The 22,168-nt window shown below is 36.0% G+C and overlaps 3 protein-coding genes across 6 annotated transcripts in view; 1 reads left to right on the forward strand and 2 right to left on the reverse strand.

Moving 5' to 3' along the window:
• LOC128025831 (inositol polyphosphate-5-phosphatase A) overlaps positions 1-1,609 on the forward strand; it is an 86,903-nt gene extending 85,294 nt beyond the window's left edge. For 2 of the 3 annotated variants that reach the window (XM_052612371.1, XM_052612373.1), the window contains exons 15-16: positions 42-126; positions 269-1,609. In XM_052612371.1, coding sequence (XP_052468331.1) covers positions 42-122 — 81 coding nt within the window. In that variant the 3' untranslated portion in view covers positions 123-126; positions 269-1,609. The remainder of the gene's footprint in view (positions 1-41; positions 127-268) is intronic. The other variant, XM_052612372.1, reaches the window with a different exon arrangement.
• Positions 1,610-2,059: 450 nt separating this feature from the next.
• LOC128025832 (homeobox protein Nkx-6.2) lies at positions 2,060-5,212 on the reverse strand. Of its 2 annotated transcripts, none has more exons than XM_052612375.1 (3): positions 3,256-5,212; positions 2,997-3,193; positions 2,060-2,676 (listed from the first exon to the last, which is right to left on the reverse strand). In XM_052612375.1, the coding sequence occupies exons 1-3, from the start codon at positions 3,662-3,664 to the stop codon at positions 2,416-2,418; spliced, it is 867 nt and encodes a 288-aa protein (XP_052468335.1). In that variant the 5' UTR covers positions 3,665-5,212; the 3' UTR covers positions 2,060-2,415. The 2 variants fall into 2 exon arrangements, with proteins under 2 accessions (XP_052468335.1, XP_052468334.1); XM_052612374.1 differs by having other exon boundaries at positions 2,997-3,169; positions 3,253-5,212.
• Positions 5,213-6,446: 1,234 nt separating this feature from the next.
• LOC128026789 (transmembrane protein 254-like) lies at positions 6,447-8,727 on the reverse strand. Its single transcript, XM_052614058.1, has 4 exons — positions 8,485-8,727; positions 7,066-7,169; positions 6,932-6,991; positions 6,447-6,818 (listed from the first exon to the last, which is right to left on the reverse strand). The coding sequence occupies exons 1-4, from the start codon at positions 8,569-8,571 to the stop codon at positions 6,695-6,697; spliced, it is 375 nt and encodes a 124-aa protein (XP_052470018.1). The 5' UTR covers positions 8,572-8,727; the 3' UTR covers positions 6,447-6,694.
• Positions 8,728-22,168: the final 13,441 nt, after the last annotated feature.

Consider the following 22,168-nt stretch of genomic DNA (forward strand, 5'->3'; position numbering starts at 1 on the left):
GTGTGTTCCTGATGAAGTCTGTGTGTGTGTGTTCTCTTCAGCCGGTCTTCTTGTTCTTTCGGTTGAACACAGCAGCAGCTAAACTTCACGCTAACAAACACACGTGTTGTGTCCTGCAGTGATCTGGTACATGTTTTTTTACTCTTATTTATTATTATTATTATTACGACTTTATGATCATGTGAAGAAGCCATGTCTGATCCTCATCATGTGTGTGTGTGTGTGTGTGTGTGTGTGTGTGTGTGTGTGTGTGTGTGTGTGTGAGAAGCAGGAAAATGGTGCCAAAGGGTGGAGAAGATTTCATGAAAAGCGTCCCTGTGAGAAGCTCCGACACGGGTGGATGGACACACACACACACACACACACACACACACACAGAGGACCCTGTAAAGACTTTTCAGCAGGACTGACCAGTCACATTTGTCCGGTGCATGCAGTCATGTCTATAGAAACCACACACTGAGTTCATGAATGCTTCACGAGTCGAGACCATGGACACACACACACACACACACACACACACACACACACACACACGCTGCATCTCCACTAAATCAGATGTTCTTCTGACGTCTGTCAGCCTTGTTTCTCAGACTCTATCAGAAACACTCCCTGTGGATTTTAGATGCGTCTCATATTCAGTGTGTAAGATATTTTAAAAGTGCAATGAAAGCCAGTTGTTGTATTTCTCTGCGGTTAGGTTTATTTCTAGAATAGATTCTGTTCAAGCCTTTAGATGATTTCCTTTCTCTCTTGATTTGTCGTGCTGCAGACAACCGCCGACTCTTTTATATACCGTACTTTTTAAAGAGATGATTTATAATGCGTACCAAAATTATTATAAGCTGACATATTGATACGAACGGCTGCTTCGGATCGTTATAAAGAAACGACTAAATCTGCATCATCATGAGAAGAACATGCCATGATTTATATACAGTTAGCCAATTCATTTTTCGTTTTTTGTTTTTTTTAAGAAGTGCCATAAATCATGCAAGTATATAAGATAGTTTTTGCTCGGTTCTTACAGTGCTGTTCTTATTCTAACTTATTTCTAATAATGTTATGGTTGAATGTGATGTTTTATAGGCCTGGGTATCTTAAATAGCTGTATCCTTTCCTCCTTTGTTCTTTCATATGATTTCTTGTTATTATATTATTGTGTGCCAACTATTGAGATGCGATGGCATCGTGCAGAACCACTCAGATCAAGGACAGGAGTCTACACTACACTCCACGATCCGTTACTGATTCTTCATCTCTGAATCTGTTGCTTGTTAAGTGTTTTCCAGCAGCTCAGAGATAGGAGTCACTCTTGTGTTGAAGCAGATCGCGATTAGACCTCGTGGATGACGAGACCTCCGAAAGCAATAAACCCATTAGAACTCACAGAACGAGTGAAAGAGTGAAGCAGTGCCTCTGTGTCATCAGTCAAGCACATCAGATTCACTAAACATGCTTTTGGTGGTCCCTGAAAAAAAAAAAAAATCAACTATATTTATGATATTGTGTGTTCATTTGATCAAGCTATTTATAAAAATCATTATGTAACTGAATATATCTTTTGTCATTGCTGAATATATTTGAAATACACATCATTGACAGGAAACTTTTGCATGTAAGAATATTTCTATACACGCTTTTGGAAACATTTCTTCGAAACAGAAAAGTTAGTAGCTCTCAGTTACATCGAAATCACAGTTTACTCTCATTACTATTAAAAAATAAATCTGCAAAAAAAAAATGCATTGGTTTAAAAACTGCTCCTAGAAATACAAATATAAAGGAATCTATGAATGCATTTTTAATTTTTATTTTTTTTCTGATTATCTTCATCAGCACGTGCTCTCGAACATAAAACCGCATTAAAAACACTAAATCCGTTTTCTCTCTTTAAACGCGCACTCGTCTTTAAATGACCGCAATGCACGATTTTTATTATTATTATTACTGAAATATTAATGCACCGATGCCTATACAATAATATGCATTAACTAGCAGATCTCGAAATATATGCATTACAAAACATTCAATAAAAAAAGCACCAGGACATGTTAAAAACAGTGGCTTGTTAAATAATTTATTGATAATAGAAAGTTTTCTTCCTGCCGTCCGCACGGAAGCAATCATAACGAGACATTATTAAAACAAATTCAATTCACATCATTTACAGCACTTCTTTATTATACACCTGTTTCCAAAATAAAGAAGGAGAACTTTTAAGATCGAAGACAAAATGATCTTGATGAGGAGTTGTCTTCGAGATGCTTTAATAACATAATTTACTCAGTAAAAATATATATCTATATACATCTGACGTCCACTTCTAACTGTACAGTGTTTATACCCTGCTTGATCCTGCCTCTGAAGCAGATGATGATGATGATGATGATGAAGAGTCTCTGCTCGGTGTCATCACAAAGTGTCCGAGCTGTTGCTGCAGGGGCTGATGAGGGACACGTTACTCGTCTTGTGCTTCTTCAACAGTCTCGTGATTTTCTCCTCGTCGGAGTTCGGGTCCAGAGGTTTGTTATATTCATCATCCTCCTCCTCCTCCTCCTCGTTCTCGGAGCTCTCCTTCATCTTCTCTGTCTCGGAGTCGTGCTTCTTCTTCGCTGTGGCCATCTCTGCCGCGTGTCTCTTGCGCCATTTGGTTCTTCTGTTCTGAAACCAAACCTGAGACGGACATTTTTTTAATTATTATTATTTAATAGAAATGCAATAGTTGCATGCAACTGAAGTGCAATCAGTTAAACCAAGCGAAGGATGCATGAATTTAATTAATGTTATACAGACAGTGTCAGTGTTTTTTTTTTTTTTTTTACAAATATTTATAAAGTAACTTTCAGGGTTATAAATTAATGCCTCAACAGTTTTGCTTTTTAATGTCACATTCAACCGACAGTGGCTTTCGAAGATATAATAAGCTTAACGTGGGCTCACGCTGTTTGCATTAAAAAGAAAAAGGTTTTATTACTAAACCCGGCTGAGTTTACCTTGACTTGGCTCTCGGTCATTCCCAGAGAATACGCGAGGCGAGCGCGCTCGGGACCGGCCAGATACTTGGTCTGCTCGAAGGTCTTCTCCAGGGCGAAGATCTGCTGTCCGGAAAAAGTTGGTCTGGAGTGCTTCTTCTTTCCATCTTTATCCAGCATCAGATTTGCCTGTGCTGGAGAAAACAAGACAAGGTCAGCCAGAGATAAAAGCAGAACGAGAGTTTAAAAGCGTCAGAACCCGGCAGTGAGAGCTCACCCGGACCGGAAACACGCGGGTCTCTCCAGGGCGAAGCCTGCATCATTCCCGGCCAGAATATAGGCGCCCTCCCGGGCAGCTCCGTCAGCGGCTTGGGGTACCGAGACACGGCCGCAGGGCTGAAGTACATCCCCGCTGAAGTCAGTCCGTTGATCCGGGGGAAGCCCGACAGCAGCTGTCCCGCGGAGGTGATGGGTCTCCCCAAAATATCGCTTATTCCATGCGGCGTTCCCAGCGCGATCTGAGAGTTCATGTTGCTGAAAGAATGAGCCTTGAAGCCCGCGGGGTTCTGCAGGGCGTACGGGAATAAAGACGTCTTCATCTCGGTCATGTTGTGCAGCGCAGCCAGAGGAGTGCTGCCCAGAACGAACGCACTCTGCCGGTTACCATCCATCTGCCCGACCGCTAACATCGGTGCGAGTGAACTGTAAAAACTACAACCGCGCACACAACTTGTCAACACATCCACTGGAACTGGAAGTCAAAGTCTGCTAAAGTTTCCCATGCACAAGAATTTCACGAGCGAGCGTCCCGAGGCAGAATCCGGATGCCGGTCGTCGGCAGAACTCACGGCCGCTTTGAGTGCAGCGATCTCCCGCATCTGAAGCGCAGTTCCCCGGTCAGTGACTCCAGCGGAGAAGACTAGCAGATAACCGCGCGAGCGCACGTCTCCCATTGGAAGACGCTAAGTGACGCCGCGCTCTGATTGGAGGACGCGAGGCGTCGGATTTGCATGTGACAACGCCGCTCTCCATCAATGACGCACTGTAGAAATCATCGCTTCGACATTTGACACAATAGACGCGTTCACTTTATGAGCAAGTACAGTAATAACTAATAATAACCATATGCTCACCTCTCACTGAACTCGCTTTTATTCCCCTCGGGTTTAGGGCAAATATTGAAAAGTTTTTTTTTGTGTGTTTGTTTGTATTTTAAGAACGCGTTTCCATCGTTCGATTAAGTTATTAAAACTTCCCCTGCGAGTAAAACCTTAATAAAACGTATTCGAAAACAATTATTTATAGGCCACGCACAGTATGTTTTATAGCCGATTCTCTATTACAACCTATAGAATTAGGCTACTTTATTAGAATTAGTATTAGTAGCCTATTATTGAAAACGTCGCTTTTTTGCATTTAATAATAAAAAAATAAATAAACAAAACACTGAAATTACTGGCATAATAATAATAATACTGCAATGTATTACAGTATATGATTAAACGCATGTTTAATTCAGTCTTCCGTATTAAACTCTTGAGACATTTCTCCTGTCTCGAGACATTATATGTAATTATTTTGCACCTGATTGTAAACTTGAAACTAAGACACAGTTCTCATGTTTATGGACACGAGTGAAATATGATCGTGCTGCTGAAATAGAAAAGGCTTCAGAACGAGGAGAAATGCGCTGTTTGAAATATGAATATCAATTATTTATTTATACGACTACTTCGTTAACAAACAAAAGGGTTAATTATGGATTGTTTTTTTTTTTTTGTTATTATATAGCTACTATCTTTTGCATTTAGTAAACGAATTTATTGCATGTCAAAGAATCTCAGAAACTGCTTATTTTTCTAGTAATTTTATTTGACTGAGTTCTATAATAATTGCTGGACTGTAATATAAATCACAACCAGTCTTCATCAGTCACTGTTCATGCGCATTAAATCACTGCAGTTTATTGTTATTATGATTAATTAATTTATTATTACTATTATTTATATTTTATTTTTCTCATGCTTTCCATTCAGATTCAAAGGCTTGGTAATATTGCATTATATAGTTCAGGTTTTGTAGACACACTGCTGTATTTTTATTGAGTTATGAGTCTTTGCTTGTCCTTTGCTTTAGGATGCGGGTGAAACCAACATGATCTAATATATATTTATTATATTTTACTGCATAAACTGTAATATCAGTATCAGATGATTTTGAAAAATAAACCCTAATCTAAATCTTACTTGTGTATTTTTATTAAAATGCTTTGACTCATTAAGTGAACAATAGTAATAATAACAGGTTCTGGTACTGTTGTATTTGCACATTTGAGTATTTTCCTTCCTGTAGCTTATAGTCTGTAGTCTGCATTGAAACATTAACTAAAGATAATAAGATACTATCGCGGTGTTTTATTATTGTTGTTTTTGGACAGTATGTTTTGGTAATGTTGCAAAGCCCTCGTTGATTTACTGCGACACCCCGGCATTCATTTACAGGGAAACAGCGGCACCTGGCGGTCAGATCGAGAACTGCACCTAAAAAGGTACTACCTATAATCTGATTATGCTCCTTTAAATGATTCTTATATCTTACATGAATGAAGTCTTCATCTGTCGGGACTTTCTCTTTCACTTTATCTCTGGTTCTTCACATCAGCTCTATATTTCTGTCAATGCAACAGCTTGTGAGACTTCTCGATAGTCTCTAGATCTTTATAGCCCTTCGTTTTGTTTTCTAATTTTGTCCCAGCCAAGGAAATAGTATAAAGAGATAAAGTGTACAAATCGAAATGATGTATTCTGAGCAAATGAATTGAGCCACAGCTGTTTTATTTTGAGGTTTAAGATGTTTTAAGAAGAACAGTGGTCAAGCTTTTCTTTTTATGCTCACTTGAGAGAGAATAAACAATGTTTTTTAATATAACTAACTACAGATTAAATTTCTAAACATTTTAATATAACTTTATTTAACTTTTATTTTTGTTGTTCAACTGCATCTCTATGGCAGAAAAACACTCACACAGTCGTGACATGAAATCCATCTTAAATACACAAAATACACATTATTCCTCTAAAATCTAAATAAAGCATTATATATGTTGCTTTCCTTAATTTTAAATGTCTAAACTTTATTTGCTATGCATTTATATTTTAGAATAAAATCTCAAGTGCTCTTATATAAAATGTGGATTAAACAGGATCAGTTCTCCTATAAACTCTATTAATTAAAACACACACATATTTATATTCTAAAATGTTTTCAAATATATTTACGTATTTACCCTTATATTGTTTGTTTTTTTATATTTTTGAGAAAATATTACAAATATATCAATCTATGTTTATATAAATTTTGCCCTTCATATATACTGTATTTCAAAGAAAATACATTCACGTCACATTTGATGAAAAAGTTAATTTGTTGTCTTACTGTACATCGAATGACAGATGACAAAAAACAAACATGTCAAAACAGGGCGTTTATTTACATTTCTTTTAAATGACCAGAGACACGGTCAACTGTTACAGCTATTTCTTAATCAAAACTGTTTCAAATAAAACCATAAAGAACTATTAGAGCTTCTATAGCGTGCTCACTGAATATTTAGCTGCACAGTGTTCAAACTGGCATGGAACAAGTGCTTTAGATGAACATTTCAAACATAACCTGAGTATAAAGATCAGTGTGCTCTGGGAAACGAGCTCTGGTGTGGGTCACTGGCGTTTGGGTCGGCTGTCCGGCTTGTATTTGATCAGAAGACCCAGAGACGTCAGACCAAACAGAAACGTCTGAGCGATCCACAGCAAGCGTGCGGACGAGCTGTCGATGCCTTTATCACTGCAGATGTAGTAAAGAAATAACTGTGATACTGTAGGTCCACATCAATGCAGTCAGTCTGAACACAGATGGTCTGCACTGCCCCCGTGTGGAAGAGAAGGGAAGGGTCTCACCTGCACACCTTCAGCGCAAACAGAACCTCACACACATGGATGGCAAACATCAGAAACCAGCTGAAACACAGACGACCGAAACCAACATCAGCATCAGCTCTGAGCTCTACATATGAATAACAGCACTCACTTACCCATAATACAGCGCAGGATGATGGTAGTCCACGAAATACTTGGCCAGAGCGCCTAGAGGACCCAGAAGGCCATACGGGACGTCCTGAGGCCAAAACGCAGTCCACTGGAAACCAATGAAAACATGTTTTCAGAAAGCATTAGTGGTTCATCTGGAGGTTTGTGAGGCTTTATGATGTTGTACCATGTAAAAGGTAATATTTAACACACTTCATGATGCTGACAACAAAGTATAGGATATTACTTTAACTATTATGTGACCCTGGACCACAAAACCAGTCTTAAGTGTCAATTTTGGCGGCGAGTCACTGATTTAATCACTGAATCATAAATTCAATCGATTCATTCGAACTGCTGAATCATTCAGGAATTATGACACTAGAATCTCTTTGAACACAACTTCCCATCATTTTTTTTTTCATTGAACAAACATAACAAAACAACAATAATATAATTATAAACAGTAGACAAAGAGCAAGTACAGTAAAAGCAAGTAAAATAAATCGACAAAAGTAAAACAAAATAATAAAAAAGTAATAAAAAATAATACATTTTAATACATTTAATTGAGCCAGGGGTAGTAACATATAATTTTAAATAAATTCAAGAGAGATACAAATGCCTCGAGTCCCTTTTGTTTTCATTATAAAAAGGTCATTGCAAAAAAAATTATAAAAAGAGGTTTGACAGAATAACAAACAGATTTACAAGAAAATACTTGTCTTTTAGATTTTTGTCAGAGTTATAAAAGCCAAATAACACATCCTTAAACCCCAAAGAATAAACAAATAGACAAAATTTTCCCCCAAAAGTAGCTACATACACCATCCCAAAAAAGTTCCCATCACTAATTTCCATCTCACGGGATCATAGAAAGAATCAACGTCATTACGTTACGGTTCATTGAAACGAACTGTCCAGAAGAACCGGCTCACAGAAAAGAACTTGATTTCCAATCACTAAAGAGCGCGCGCTTTCAGCGCAGCTACATTTGAAATTACGAACTTGAGCGCGCGAAACGGCCCATAATTGAGTCTAATGGGCTTCAGCATGTTAACAGTTGAATTTTGTCCGTTGGAGTTGGAGTCCGCGGGATTTATAATCTTAATTTTTATGAAACCCATTATTCTGATATATATGTTGTGTGTGTGTGTGTGTGTGTGTGTGTGTAAATAAAGGAAACTAAATAACAGTCCGAAGATCCGTGCTGAGTTTGTTTGATGTAACTTTAACTTTAGTTTGAAAGCACTTCTTTGACGCGTTAGAGTCATACACATGTTTATGAGCATATTTAGTAATAATAATAACAATAATCAAACAGAAGTCAAATGGATTTTCTGACAGTCATATCAAACATTATTATGTAAGGTTGACGGAGTTCTTCTAAAGCTCTCCTCAGGCGCTTCAGAGTTTCAGCTCACCGTGTGAAGAATAATATAAATCGACACGACCAGCATCCAGAACGAGCTGGTTCTCCTGAAATATGAGCAGCTGTCACTTTTGGCCATGATCAGAGATCGCTCACCTAATCACTCAACTAACTAACTTACACTAACTAACTAATTAAACTATCTTGAACTGCACTAGTCTCCTCTCAGACGCACAACGGTCAGCCCGCCACTGCCGCCAGTCGTTCAGTAACCATGGAGACCGCTCAGAGCCTCAGACCGGAAACGAAGACAGACACACAAAATAAAAGTCACGGAGCTAAAAAATAAATAAAATAATTGATGCTTATGATTTTTTTTTTTAATCTCGTTAACTTTAATAGCGCATTTCCTGATTTGTATACAATTACATTTTAGTCGTTTTACACAAACAACATCAAGACTTAAAACTTGAAGAAGACTGCCGAGTGTCTACAGATGATCATAAAACTCACTGAAAGCTGTCTGCTATAAAAATCATAATAATAATTTGCAAACTTAGTGAAAGAGCTAGGCTTTAGCAAACATTATTTGTTTTAAAATAACACAAAACAAGCATTAAATCAACAAAACAGGCCAATTAAAGATCTTTCTCATTTTATCTCTTTACCGGGAAGTCGTGGCCTAATGGTTAGAGGGTTGGACTCCCAATCGAAGGGTTGTGAGTTCTAGTCTTGGGCCGGACGGAATTGTGGGTGGGGGTAGTGCATGAACAGTTCTTTCTCCACCTTCAATACCACGACTTAGGTGCCCTTGAGCAAGGCATCGAACCCCCAACTGCTCCCCGGGCGCCGCAGCATAAATGGCTGCCCACTGCTCTGGGTGTGTGCTCACAGTGTGTGTGTGTGTTCACTGCTCTGTGTGTGTGCATTTCAGATGGGTTAAATGCAGAGCACAAATTCTGAGTATGGGTCACCATACTTGGCTGAATGTCACTTCACTTTCACTTTCACTTTCACTTTATGTCTTTTAAGAACCAGGATAAAAAAAAAAAATATTGACCTGAAAAACCCAAATCAATTATATATACGAAGCTGTTGGTGGACCTCGTTACTGGCTGAAATTCATCTGATTAATCATTTTATGGCTATTCCAGACATGTCTTGTGTTGTCAAACTGTGCAAGAGCTTTATTCTTCTAGTCTGAAAGACAGCCAAGAGCAGCAGCGCTATTTAACGACAGCGTTTTAATGAAGACGTCATGCTTCTGTTGAGAGATAATTACAGATCTGTGTGGTTGAAGTGCATGGATTTACCAGCAGCTGCAATAACACTGGCTTCTGATGCAGGGCTCATCTTAACAATTTACTGTAGTGAACTCTTTGCTCTGCGGGAATAGCCTCTGACATCGAGAGGCTCTGTAAAACCAATGCACTAAGATATAAAGAGATCCCAGGCCTCAGACACCGGAAATTTTACAGCGAAACCCCTGGAGAGGGTCGTGATGGAGGCCCTGTTATTGGTTTCTGTTTAGGCATGTCGAATCCCAGATCCCGTCCAAACACAAGCAGCTAGAGAGTAAACAGATATGACATTCTGAGAAAAATACACTGAAAACATGAGCTGATGATGTCACTGGAGTCCAAACAGAGACTATTGATCAGAGCAGGAATCACCGTCAGGTGAAAATACATTACATTGGTGTTTACATCTCTTCTCTCGAGGTTATTAGTGTTTATATGGCTTTTTGTAGAGACGATCAGATTTTCTTCAACATCTTAAAAGGTGTTGATATCAAATCAACCCAATTTTAGAAAGAAACACAAACATAAGTGAAAGCCAAAATATTAAATGTGATGGATGAATATTTACTGAGCAATCCACTGTTTTGTAAAGGAGGGTCAAAATTATTCAAAGCTATGGGTAAAAATGATTTCTGAAAGATGGCAGCAGCAGCATTTTATTTGTACACAGTGATTTCTAGGTGTTTTAGTAAAATCTGTTGACTTTATCAATCTTTGTTGCATTACTTGCCAGTTCAAAAATTGGGGGAAAAAAACAACAACTTTTTTTTCAACTCAAAAAGTATTAAATATATCTTGATATAATTTTAGATTTTTATTTTCTCTCTCCCAAATAATGGTTGAATTCAAGAGATACTAGGATCTCAATAAGTTTTTTTTACAATGTTTGCATGCCTGCAACTCAAGAAGTATTAATGGTATCTTAATATCCTTATAAATATTCATTCTTAACAAACTTTTCTTTTGATATCTTAATTTATAAGGCCCTATATTGTTCATTTCTTGAGATATTTGGATTTCAAAACAGATCAATGGGTAAAAAAGCTCAAAAAAAAATTTAAAAAAAAAGTTTGCATGCCTGTAACTTAAGACATGTTTTCCGAAAGTTTGCACACATGTAACTCAAAGAGTATTAAAGATATCTCAGCATGACTTTAAAGACTTTTTTAAGTCTCTGGGTAAGTCCCAGAGATATTGGTATCTTAATGCGGCTCCACGTCCAAATTGTTGAATTTCACAAATTTGTATAATTTTCCAAAGTTTGCATGACTGTAACTCAAGAGTTATTAAAGATATCTCAATATGATTTTAGATTCTGGTTCTCAACAAACTTTTCTTGCGGTATCTTCATTTTTATGGGCATATGTGGTTCAGTTCTAAAGATATTGAGATGTCGGTCTGGATCCATGTCGAAATTGTTGTATTTTCCCATTCCCATTACATAACAGAAGCCATTTTTGAATTTAGAGAGAATATGTAAACATTTCCTCTACTCAGATTTGTGGACCATCCATATACAGTATGTTGTAATAATTGTACATTCCCATAGATCCGATGGGAACCCATCAGAGCTGATAACTGCTTTCCATAGAGAGCGTTTAACTCTGAGAGACCTTCACTTCACGTGGATTCAAAAGATTTACTGTTCATATTCCCTTCAGACCCCTGCGCTTCAGTAAACCCTTGTACACTACAATGTAAATAAATCTTGTGCTCCATCTTAATTGAATCAAATGTTCTCCAGCAATATTGAATAAGATATGTAAACAATAGAGTTTGCAGAAGAAGATTCAGAGCTGGTGTTCATCTAGTGAGCAGATCGTTGATCAGCCTGACAGAGGAAAGGCCTGGACACTTTTAAGGGCAGAGTCACATCTTTTCCTTCAAAGCACCTAAATGTACATATTATATGCAGTACGTACAGTAAAGCGTTGAGAAGAAAGACTGAGCTTCCCTCAGGCCTCCTGCGTCTCCTTTGTGCGGATCGGAGCATTTTGAATTTGAACTCAATTTGGAGCTTTAATGTTCTTTGCAAAACTACTCCGTTTAGCGTTAGGAAAAAAGTTTTGTTATAAAATCAACAAAAGGCCTGACAGTTATCTGATTTTTTTCAGTGTTAGATTGAGACACTTCTGTACAACTCATTTTAATGGAATAGTTCATTTATTAATGAAAAGTTCATTATCATTTACTCAGAATCATGTGATTACATGCTGGAAGCATTTTTTTTTTCCAATTTAGTGAGAAAATATAAACTTTTTTCAACTTAGTGAGGTGAAAATGGATGCAGTTTTTTTAATTAGGTGAGAAAATAATAAATTTTCACTGCTTAGAATTTTTGAACATGAGTAAATTGAAGCAATGCTTAGTCAAGAAACATAATTATTTTTCTATTATTATTTATTGAGAAAACAGAAGCAATTCTTTAACTTACTGAGTAAGTAGAAACCTTTTTTTTTATTTTGTGAGAAAATGGAAGCATTTTTTAAGTAGGTGAGATTTGTAGGCAATTTTTTTTAATTAATGAGAGAAAAAAGAAGCAACTTTTGGATTTATATAAAACAAGTAATTTTTTTTAATTTAATGAGAAAATAGAAGCAATTTTTGAATTTGGTGAGAAAATAGAAGCAATTTTAGAATTTATAAAGAAAATAGAAGCAATTTTTGGATTTGGTGAGATAATAGAAAAATAGATCAAAGTGTTGCCATGTGCACTTACTATTTAAGCACCTTTGGCTTTGTTGTTTGGGTTTTGCTCATAAAGCGATCCAGATTATGAATTTACTGTAAGAAAGTGAGAAGGTGACTCATTTCTAAGAAAAAGCATTTTAATTTATTTACGGTACGTGTTTGTTCTTGTTTGCTGTTTTTTCTTTTTTTTCAAGATCTGGCAACACAATCTTCGATTTTCTTGCATAGTTCATATATAAGAGTATAACTTGTTTCCACCATGAAATTTTTTATATATATATATATATATATATATATATATATATATATATATATAGTTGTGTTATTTTATCTAAAAATTCAGACTTTTTTTATTTTTGAGTTTATATCTCATATTTCATATAAAAAATTGTTAAATAAGAAGTTGCAAACACCTTTTTATTTTTATTTTATTTGAAGGAGGGGAATAAAAACAGAATTTTTATGTAAATTAAAAATACTTCTAACAAAAATAATTTTAAATAAACCTGAAATAAAATAAAATAATAAAATAAAATAAAATGTAAATATGAATATAAGATGAAAAACAGAACGAAAGTTTGAAATGTCTTTACAAATGTCTGAAATAAGTAAATTACTAATTTGAAATAAAACTAAAAAAAGTTTTTTTTAATAAACCTAAATAGTTATAGTTGTAATTATTGACTTAAAATTCAAATGAAAGCTGAAAATATAGAATTAAAAGCTGTTTCAAAATATGAATTTAAACTATAACAGTATATAAATAATATTACCATAACACTGTTGTAAGCTTTAGGGAAGAATGCAGTCAGATGCACCTGCAGCTCACGGTTTCCTCATCTGTGTTCTTCTAAATGTGTGAATGTGGATGAATAGATGCTGTGTTTGAAGCTCTGATCTCAGCAGGACTTCTGGAGTATAACAATAGACTTCTGGAGGTGGACGTTCCCAAGGTTTCCCAGTGAGGTCACCTTCTCTTTGTGTGGCTTTGTCCACTGCACCTCATGTGTCCTTGTCTGTCTCTTTCACCGACCTGCGCTGGAATGAAATATGGATCTGCCGCTAGACCTCGTGGGAACGATTGTGGAAAAAGAAAATAAAGGAATAGTTCATCAAATGTGCTAAAAATATGCTCCTCCTCATGTCATCTGAGATCAGGATGAGTGTGTTTCTTCATCAGATTTGGAGAAATGTAGCACTGCATCAGTGTCTCATCAATGGATGCTCTGCAGTGGATGGGTGCCGTCAGAATGAGAGTCTGATAAAAACATCACAATAATCCACAGCACTCCAGTCCATCAAGGAAAAACATTAAGTTTAGATCTGTTTAAACGCTGCTTGATCTGTGCAGATTTCTCTCCTGATTCAGACCAGAACACTTGTTCACTGGAGGAAGTGTTATTATGGATTATTTGAGTTAAAATCATCTTAATGCTGGATGTGTTTCAGGTTTTGTCTTCTCCAGATGTTCACTGATGGACTGGAGTGCTGTGGATTATTGTGATGTTTTTATCAGACTCTCATTCTGACGGCACCCATTCACTGCAGAGCATCCATTGATGAGTTTAATCTCACATTATAATGACTTTGATCTCTGGATGGTTTTATCATTGCTTGGCCGTGCAATCCTCTTTTGTAAGCATCAGCTCCAGCACGTAACAAATACACAAAGATTAATGGGGACTCGTGTCACTGCGAGGACATAAACTGTGCTTATTAGAAATCATACAGGAGATTTTTTTATTTTATTTTTTGGTAATGTAATGCTTGTAGTTTTGTGTGAGGTGTAGGTTAAGGGGATAGAAAATACAGTTTGTTCAGTACAATAACCTCTGTGTGTGTGTGTGTGTGTGTGTGTGTGTGTGTGTGTGTGTGTGTGTGTGTGTGTGTGTGTGTGTGTGTGTGTGTGTGTGTGTGTGTGTGTGTGTGTGTGTGTGTGTGTGTGTGTGTGTGTGTGTGTGTGTGTGTGTGTGTGTGAGAGAGAGAGAGATAGAGAGAGAGTTTAATCTCTGTCAGCACAAGGACACTGAGCGGACGAGGAGTCTTGGGTTTGCAGTATTTAACATTCATCCCAAAGTAACTCCAGTGAGACTGCATGAGCAGATGTAAGAGATTCAGTGTTTGGACCCTGGTGCTGTCCCAGAGTCGTTCTCCGCTCACTGTGATGGATGCTGCACACATGAGCCTCAATGAGAAAGATCTGTGTGGGACAAAACTTAGACTTTCCTCTTCTTGCTTTTGTATTTCTTTTACTAGTTTCGAAACACTTCTTAAGTGCTGTCGTCCAAACAGAAACAAAATAGTAAATGCATTTAGAAAAAATAAATTAAAAAGTCAGAGAAATTTTTTTTGTTGGGGTTTAAAAGACCGTTTGTATTCTCTAATAATTTATTTAGAATATTCCTTGTGTTTCCGTCTATTTGATTATTTTCTCAGCATTTCTGATCAGATAAAACAGGTAATAATTAATCAAAGATGCACTTTATAAAACAAATAAACAAAATCTAAGTTGTATATAAAGAGTACAAGAAAATACTACTTCAGTGTTTCTGCTTCAGAAACAGTTTGTGTTACTTCCAATGTCTTTGTAATTGTTGGTGAATTTTTCTAGAAGTTGCTGAGTGAAAGTTATTTCAAAGTAAGTCACTTTTTTTCATGCATATCTATTTAGCACAAACTGTTTAAATTTGCAGTCTTTACTCAAACTATTTCCCTCTCAAGCATCCTTTAATTTACTGCTTTTCCTCATTAGATTCATTATCATCTGGCACATTTTCCTCGTCTCAGTTTGTAATTAGATGCTTTAACATACATTAGCTGTTAAACTGTCATTAGCGTCGAGGTTATTGATTTGCTTTCCCCAGACGTGTGCTTGTGTGTTCGCTGCAGAAGCCAGATCCCATCCATCCCCATTTGAGCGGCTCTCTGCACACACGACGGCTCATTTGCTCCTTGATGGAGATGAACTGGTCGGCACGGATCCAGCGAGCTGCGAGAGGATGAACACCAGCAAATCCGGTTCAGAGGTGGACCTCTGGTCACTCACAACCTCCTGAGCAATTCATTTCACTCATCCAGCAGAAAAGCCATGCGGCGAGATCCATTAATACTGCATCTTCTGCCTGCTCTCAGAATGAAGACGTATTACTCAGAGAGAACGGGAGAACAACAGCCTGTGAAACTATTGTCAAGGGGTTTTAAACAACTGGTAACAGATCACCTTCTCTATGACTTTCTATCTCAGCTGAGAGAATGAAGGACTCTTGTTCTGCAGTGAATGGGTGCCGTCAGAATGAGAGTCCAAACAGCTGATAAAAACATCACAATAATCTACAAGTAATCCGAAAACAAGACAAAACATTAAAGTTTAGATCTGTTTAAACGCTGCTTGATCTGTGCAGATTTCTCTCCTGATTCAGACCAGAACACTTTTTCACTGGAGGAAGTGTTATTCTGGATTATAGACTCTATGTATTTGAGTTAAAATCATCTTAATGCTGGATGTGTTTCAGGTTTTGTCTTCTCCAGATGTTCACTGATGGACTGGAGTGCTGTGGATTATTGTGATGTTTTTATCAGACTCTCATTCTGACGGCACCCATTCACTGCAGAGCATCCATTGATGAGACACTGATGCAACGCTACATTTCTGCAAACCTGATGAAGAAACACATCACATCTAAGGGACTTGCAACAGTCCGCAGAAGTCAGAAGTTGTTCTCATATCTTAGATATTACCGGTATTTGATTTATACGACTTCCTGTTTTTGTAGAAGAATATTCTTTTCTTAATCTCTAGATTTTGAACACAACAATTACGCGGTTTCTCATTTCCTACAACAAAGCTCTAGCAAATGAAACTGGCATCTGAAACAAGATGTTTTCCTGAAGCATTTCTGTGCATTTTGTTTCCCAGGATCTGATTCGAAACACTCATAAACAGCGGTACCTGTTATTACATGCTTCAGTCTGTGAAAATAAGCTGAAATACTTCATGTTAGAAAACTAAATAGGTCTATATACATTCTTGTTTGTGAATTCTGTGATTAAAGGTTAGAAAAATGTCCAGCAAAATACAGTTATATATGTATATATACATACATAGTACTTAGTAGTAACTTAATGTACTAAAATAACTCAAATTAAAACTGAAATAATTAATTAAACAAAAAATTAAATACTAAAAATTACAATAAAACACACAAAATATTACACGCAAACTATTAAAACTTTAACTTAACATAAAAGCAAATTCAAAATATTAATAAAAAAATTATAAAAGTATATTAATGATGCTGAAATAGCACTGATGCATACATTATCCTCATGTAAAACAATATTTCATATATCAGCTGCCTGATTGTGCATCATTGCTAAATCTAACTGTATTATCATCCAGCTGTAATCTAATAAATGTGACTCAAAGGCATGCAGATATTAAGATATCATATATATTAACATGTTTTTCTGTAAAGCTGAAATCTGACACATTGTGTATTGTGGGAATCTATAACCTTATTATCTGTCATAACTGCAGAAAGAAGCTGGCAGGTTTCCGTGACGACCGCGTCCGTGTTCGCTCGCTTCATTGTGTCAAAAACGTGTTTTTCTCCTTTTATCTCAACAGCACACATGTTCTCAAGATTAGGGCTGTCCATGTTCACGGATCGTGTGAAGTGTAATTAAGACTCTGTTTGTTTCTATCAGCTTTGAATAGGTCATAACTTCACTTAATGTGTCTCTATTTTGCTTTAATAACAATAGCACTGGATGAAAGCTGATGATCCTGTTCTGCAGGACAGCACATCTAAAACATTTATATTAAAAAAAAAAAAAATTCTAAATCAATTTTATTTACATTTATTTTAGAGTAAAAGGTGATTTGATATTCAGTAATATTATCAATTTGAGCTGAGTTGAATAATGACACTATTGTCTTTGTTAGAGCTGCTTAATAGAATAATTGAATTCTTCATTAACACATAAAAAAATGAATTGCAAGAATTTTTATAGTCAAAATAGTGAGATAGAAAAAGTCAAAATTAAAAAAAAGAATTGCGAGATGTAAACTCATAAGCGCAGGTTCATAACTCTCAAAAAAGAAATTGAGATATGAGAAAAAGTTGCAATGATCTTTTTTCTTTTTTTAAGAAATGGCACATTTTGTGAGATTTAAACTCAATTTCATGAAAAAAGTAAAAATTGTGAGCAATTATAAATTCATAATTTTGCTATTCTGAAAAAAACGAATCAATTGCGAGATGAATTGTACGAAAAAAAATGCAATTGTGAGATAAAAAGACGTCATTGCATTATAAAAAATACATTTAATTGCAAGATCTAAGCTCATAATTTTAAGGTGGAAAAATTGTTGAAATAATGATACCTAAAATCACAATTGTCAGGAAAAATTTTAAGATAAAACATTGCAATTACCTTTTAAAAAAACAAACTCATAATTCAGAGAAAGAAATGTGAAATGTTAATTCCCAATTGTGAGATAAAAAAGTTTTACCTTTATAATTATTAAAGGTAATTTACAAATATGTTTTTTATATATATAAAAACAAAACAAATGTGAGATGCAAATCTGAAAAAAAAAATTGATTTGAAAAATCTAGACGTTAACTTGCAAATCTGAGAAGAAAAGTAATATTTGTTGCAAAAATGTAGCAATTACACTTTTTTATATATAAAAAATAGAATTGTGATTTTATATTAAATCACGGGCTGGTCATTGAGTGTTGAGCTCGTTGAACAAAAGAAGCTCCGGAGATCCTAACAACAAAGCTCCAGTGTGCATCAAACTCCTCCAGTCTTCGTCCATTGAAATGGAAACGAGTCTTTCCTGTTGTGCTGGCTGTCATCTTTTATTTCTTCTTCTGCAGGGTCCAGCATGCCTCGCTCTGTCCATCTCAGCCGTCACGTTCTGAAAGACGCTTGTGATCGACGAGCTGACTGACGCTGCAGTGGATCTGGAGAAGTGTATGTGTTTATCCACTGCCTGATCAAATATTCAGCTCAACACAGATTCAGTGTCTTTCAGCTTGTCCTGTCAAAGCCTCAACAGCAAAGGGTGAAGATTTCTAACCAAAGACCACTTGCTTGAACTCGTATAGTTTCCATATGTGACTCTTTTATATCAGCAAAGGGTTTTTACACGGGTTAATATTTGGTCGGGTTCTGGTGGCCTTATAACAAAATGACAAAAAAATAACAAAATGTTGCATTCATAAAAAAAAAAAAAAATTGGAATGTTCTTAAGATTCTTAAGAATACATTTTCTTCTTTAAAATATTTGTAAATAACTTAAGTAAGCAGGGGCGGATCTAGAAAAATGTGGCGAGAAGGGAGCAGGACATTTTGAGGGTGGCAGACATATACTGAATTTAGTCACAGTTATCACAGTTTGATGATAAATATATGTGCACACTACAAAAGGACCCAGGCTATCATTTACAAACTTAATCTCATGCAATCAATGTCTTGCATTTGAAACAGTTCATATAAGGAATAAGTGACCATAAGCACCACACACTCACTAATGCATACAGTATGCATCTACATGTAATTAAGAGCATTATAAAAGGTTCAGTGTTATCAATATGTCAATTTATTATAAGAAACACAAGACTTTAACAGCTATTTCCAGCTGAGACTCAACTGATTTTCTACTGTTTAGTGTTAATCATCATCTAACTCAACCAGTCAAGAGCTACATTTAGCCTTAGATGTGATATGAATATGGTCCTGAAGCATAGCTTTTATTAGCTATGTTTTTAATATATTTTTTAAATTACATTTATATCTGAATATGTGTCAGAGTTCGTAGCGGGATCGCGAATCATTTGAGTCAGTTTGGGAGATTGGAGCGGGATCGCGAATCATTTGAGTCAGTTTGGTAGTTCGGAGCGGGATCGCGAATCATTTGAATCAGTTCGAGAGTTCGGAGCGGCTTCGCGGATCATTTGAATCAATTCGAGAGTTCGGAGCGGGATCGCGAATCATTTGAGTCAGTTTGGGAGATTGGAGCGGGATCGCGAATCATTTGAATCAGTTTGGTAGTTCGGAGCGGGATCGCGAATCATTTGAATCAGTTCGAGAGTTCGGAGCGGCTTCGCGGATCATTTGAATCAATTCGAGAGTTCGGAGCGGGTTCGCGAATCATTTGAGTCAGTTTGGGGATCGCAAATCATTTGAATCAGCTCGGGAGTTCGGAGCGGGATCACGAATCATTTGAATCAGTTCGAGAGTTCGGAGCGGGTTCACGAATCATTTGAGTCAGTTCGGGAGTTCGGAGCGGGTTCGCGAATCATTTGAGTCAGTTTGGGGATCGCAAATCATTTGAATCAGTTCGTGAGTTCGGCAGTGGTGGACAGTAACGGAGTAGCTTTACTTCGTTACTGTAGCTACTTAAGTGCATTTTTCAAGTATCTGTACTTTACTGGAGTAGTTTTATTTTGAGTAACTTTTACTTTTACTTCACTACATTCCAAAGCATAAAATCTTACTTTTAACTTCACTACATTTAATAAAACATATCGTTACTACCTATAATATCTCCGACACACAGAAGCAGTGTCTGATTCATCATGAACGAACTCTTTTCAAAATATACTTTTAAATCGGATCGCGAATCGCACCAAACGATTCGTTTACGTATTAGAATGATCCGAATGCAGCTGTTCTGGAGTCGACCACTCACTGATTCAAATGAACCGTTTAGTGCGAGTCAGTAAAAACCGGCAGATCTTGTGAGCGCGCGTGCGTCTGATGTTGCTAAAACTAAGTTATTAATGTCGAAATTTAGGATTAATTATTGTAACTGAAAATCATATTTAGGTCAAAACTGTCAGTTGTTTGGGAACTAAATCCGCTGTAAAGAGTGATCTATTTAAGCCCACTCAAATGCTCGAGTGCAGACGATGCAGACATCAATTTTAGGTAAATAAAAAAAATAAAAAAAATAACACAGATTAAATACAATAACTCATGCACGGTCAAATTCCCCGCTGCCATAATGTTAACAGTTTTATTAAAATTCTACCATCCATGTCCTATATGTGACGTCTGTTTTTATATTGTTTATCAACAATAACGTTATACATATGTATATTGTTTGGATTAACTAGACGAGTAGACAGACATGAATGTTTATTCATAACCGTACTGAAAATAAGTAAATATTGTTATCTGATGCTAACTGTCTAGCTAACAAGCTTGTTGGTGCTAAGTTGAGGTCATTTATATAGAGAGAGAGATCATAATGAAACTGACAGTCCTCCACACAAAGACATATGAAGGAAACTCTAGTGTCCAAAAGTTGTACAAAAGTTTTTTGACAAATATTTTTTCATTTTAAACATAAATGAGCTTAGTTTTGGTGCATTTGTCTATATATATATATATATATATATATATATATATATAGTACAGTTCTTTTAAATAGTAAAAATATTTCACAATTTTACATTGTTTTCACAATTTTTGTCCTATTTAACATCTAAACGTTCTTAAATCAAGATGCATTTACTTGTGAAGCCAAATTCTCAAAAGAGAAGCAAATCTGTGGTATTCTCCTTTTGTTTTCTGCAGGAGATGAAACACAAAGCGTGTTTGGAAGGACATGAGGCTGAGTAAAATTAAAAGGTAATGAAGGCTTTGAAAGCAGGGATGAAAGAGAGACTTCATGCAGCGTGTATAATTGAATCTCTTCCATCTGTAAACCATTGCTCTTTTATAAAATGAACACATCTTCCCCTGGAAGGAATTCAATTATTTCAGGTTCAGTTATAATAATTTGACACGGCCGTGACATTTGAAAGGAAGTTATCTTCGTGTGTGAAACAAAGACTGCTCATATTCATGCTAATAACTCCATGTTGGTTATTCTCGTATATCTATTTAATTCTCCTGACATGCTGATTACATGCAAATGTCCCTATTAAAGCATTATAACCTTTATTACTTCTTCCTCAAAAACCATTGTCACGAGAGATTAACCTTTAGCAAACGCTGGCTAGAAACCGGAAATGTCGCTGCGTCGAATCAGTGTTGGTTTCATATTGTGTTGTGATTCATTGGAAGCTTGATTCCACAGCTGAAAAATATAATTAATTAGTTAAAAAAAAAAAAATTGTGAAATTTTCTACCACTAGATATTAAAAGTCTATAAAAAAACTGTGCTTGCATATAATATAATATTTTAATAAAAGGCCAGTTAAGTGTATTTAAAGAGAGGTACTTTCATGACTCTTTCTTAAAACAGTTAAGCAGACTTTTTTATTTAAAAATGTATTTTAAATCATAGTTTTACAACCCCAATTCCAAAAATAAAAAAGTGAAATAAGATGCTTGTAAGATTAAGCAGTGTCTTTAAATAAATTTCAAAGTAAATAGACTTAATTCTGAATTTACTTAAATGTATACTAAGACTTAAGTATGCCACAAAACACTCTTAAATTAAAATAGTTCCAATAAAAACCTAAACAAAAATTATTTCATGCAATAAAAACATCCAGTTCCATCCATCCATCCATCCATATATCCATCCATCCATCCATATATCCATCCATCCATCCATCCATATATCCATCCATCCATCTATCCATCCATCCATCCATATATCCACCCATCCATCGATCCTCTAACTATTCACCATTCATCCATCCATCCATCCATCCATCCATCCATCCTCTAACTATTCACCATTCATCCATCCATCCGCCTACCCACCCATCCATC

This window comes from Carassius gibelio, chromosome A13, assembly GCF_023724105.1.
Source record: "Carassius gibelio isolate Cgi1373 ecotype wild population from Czech Republic chromosome A13, carGib1.2-hapl.c, whole genome shotgun sequence".
Classification (NCBI taxonomy): Eukaryota; Metazoa; Chordata; class Actinopteri; order Cypriniformes; family Cyprinidae; genus Carassius; species Carassius gibelio.

Coding starts and splice junctions, on each gene's coding strand:
- LOC128026789 (XM_052614058.1), bottom strand. CDS start 8,571: ATGGCCAAAAGTGACAGCTGCTCATATTTCAGGAGAACCAGCTCGTTC. Junction 6,992..7,065: donor CATCCTGCGCTGTATTATGG/GTAAGTGAGTGC, acceptor TCTGTGTTTCAG/CTGGTTTCTGATGTTTGCCA. Junction 6,819..6,931: donor TTTGCGCTGAAGGTGTGCAG/GTGAGACCCTTC, acceptor CTACATCTGCAG/TGATAAAGGCATCGACAGCT.
- LOC128025832 (XM_052612375.1), bottom strand. CDS start 3,664: ATGTTAGCGGTCGGGCAGATGGATGGTAACCGGCAGAGTGCGTTCGTT. Junction 3,194..3,255: donor AGACCCGCGTGTTTCCGGTC/CGGGTGAGCTCT, acceptor TTTTATCTCTGG/CTGACCTTGTCTTGTTTTCT. Junction 2,677..2,996: donor TGACCGAGAGCCAAGTCAAG/GTAAACTCAGCC, acceptor TGTCCGTCTCAG/GTTTGGTTTCAGAACAGAAG.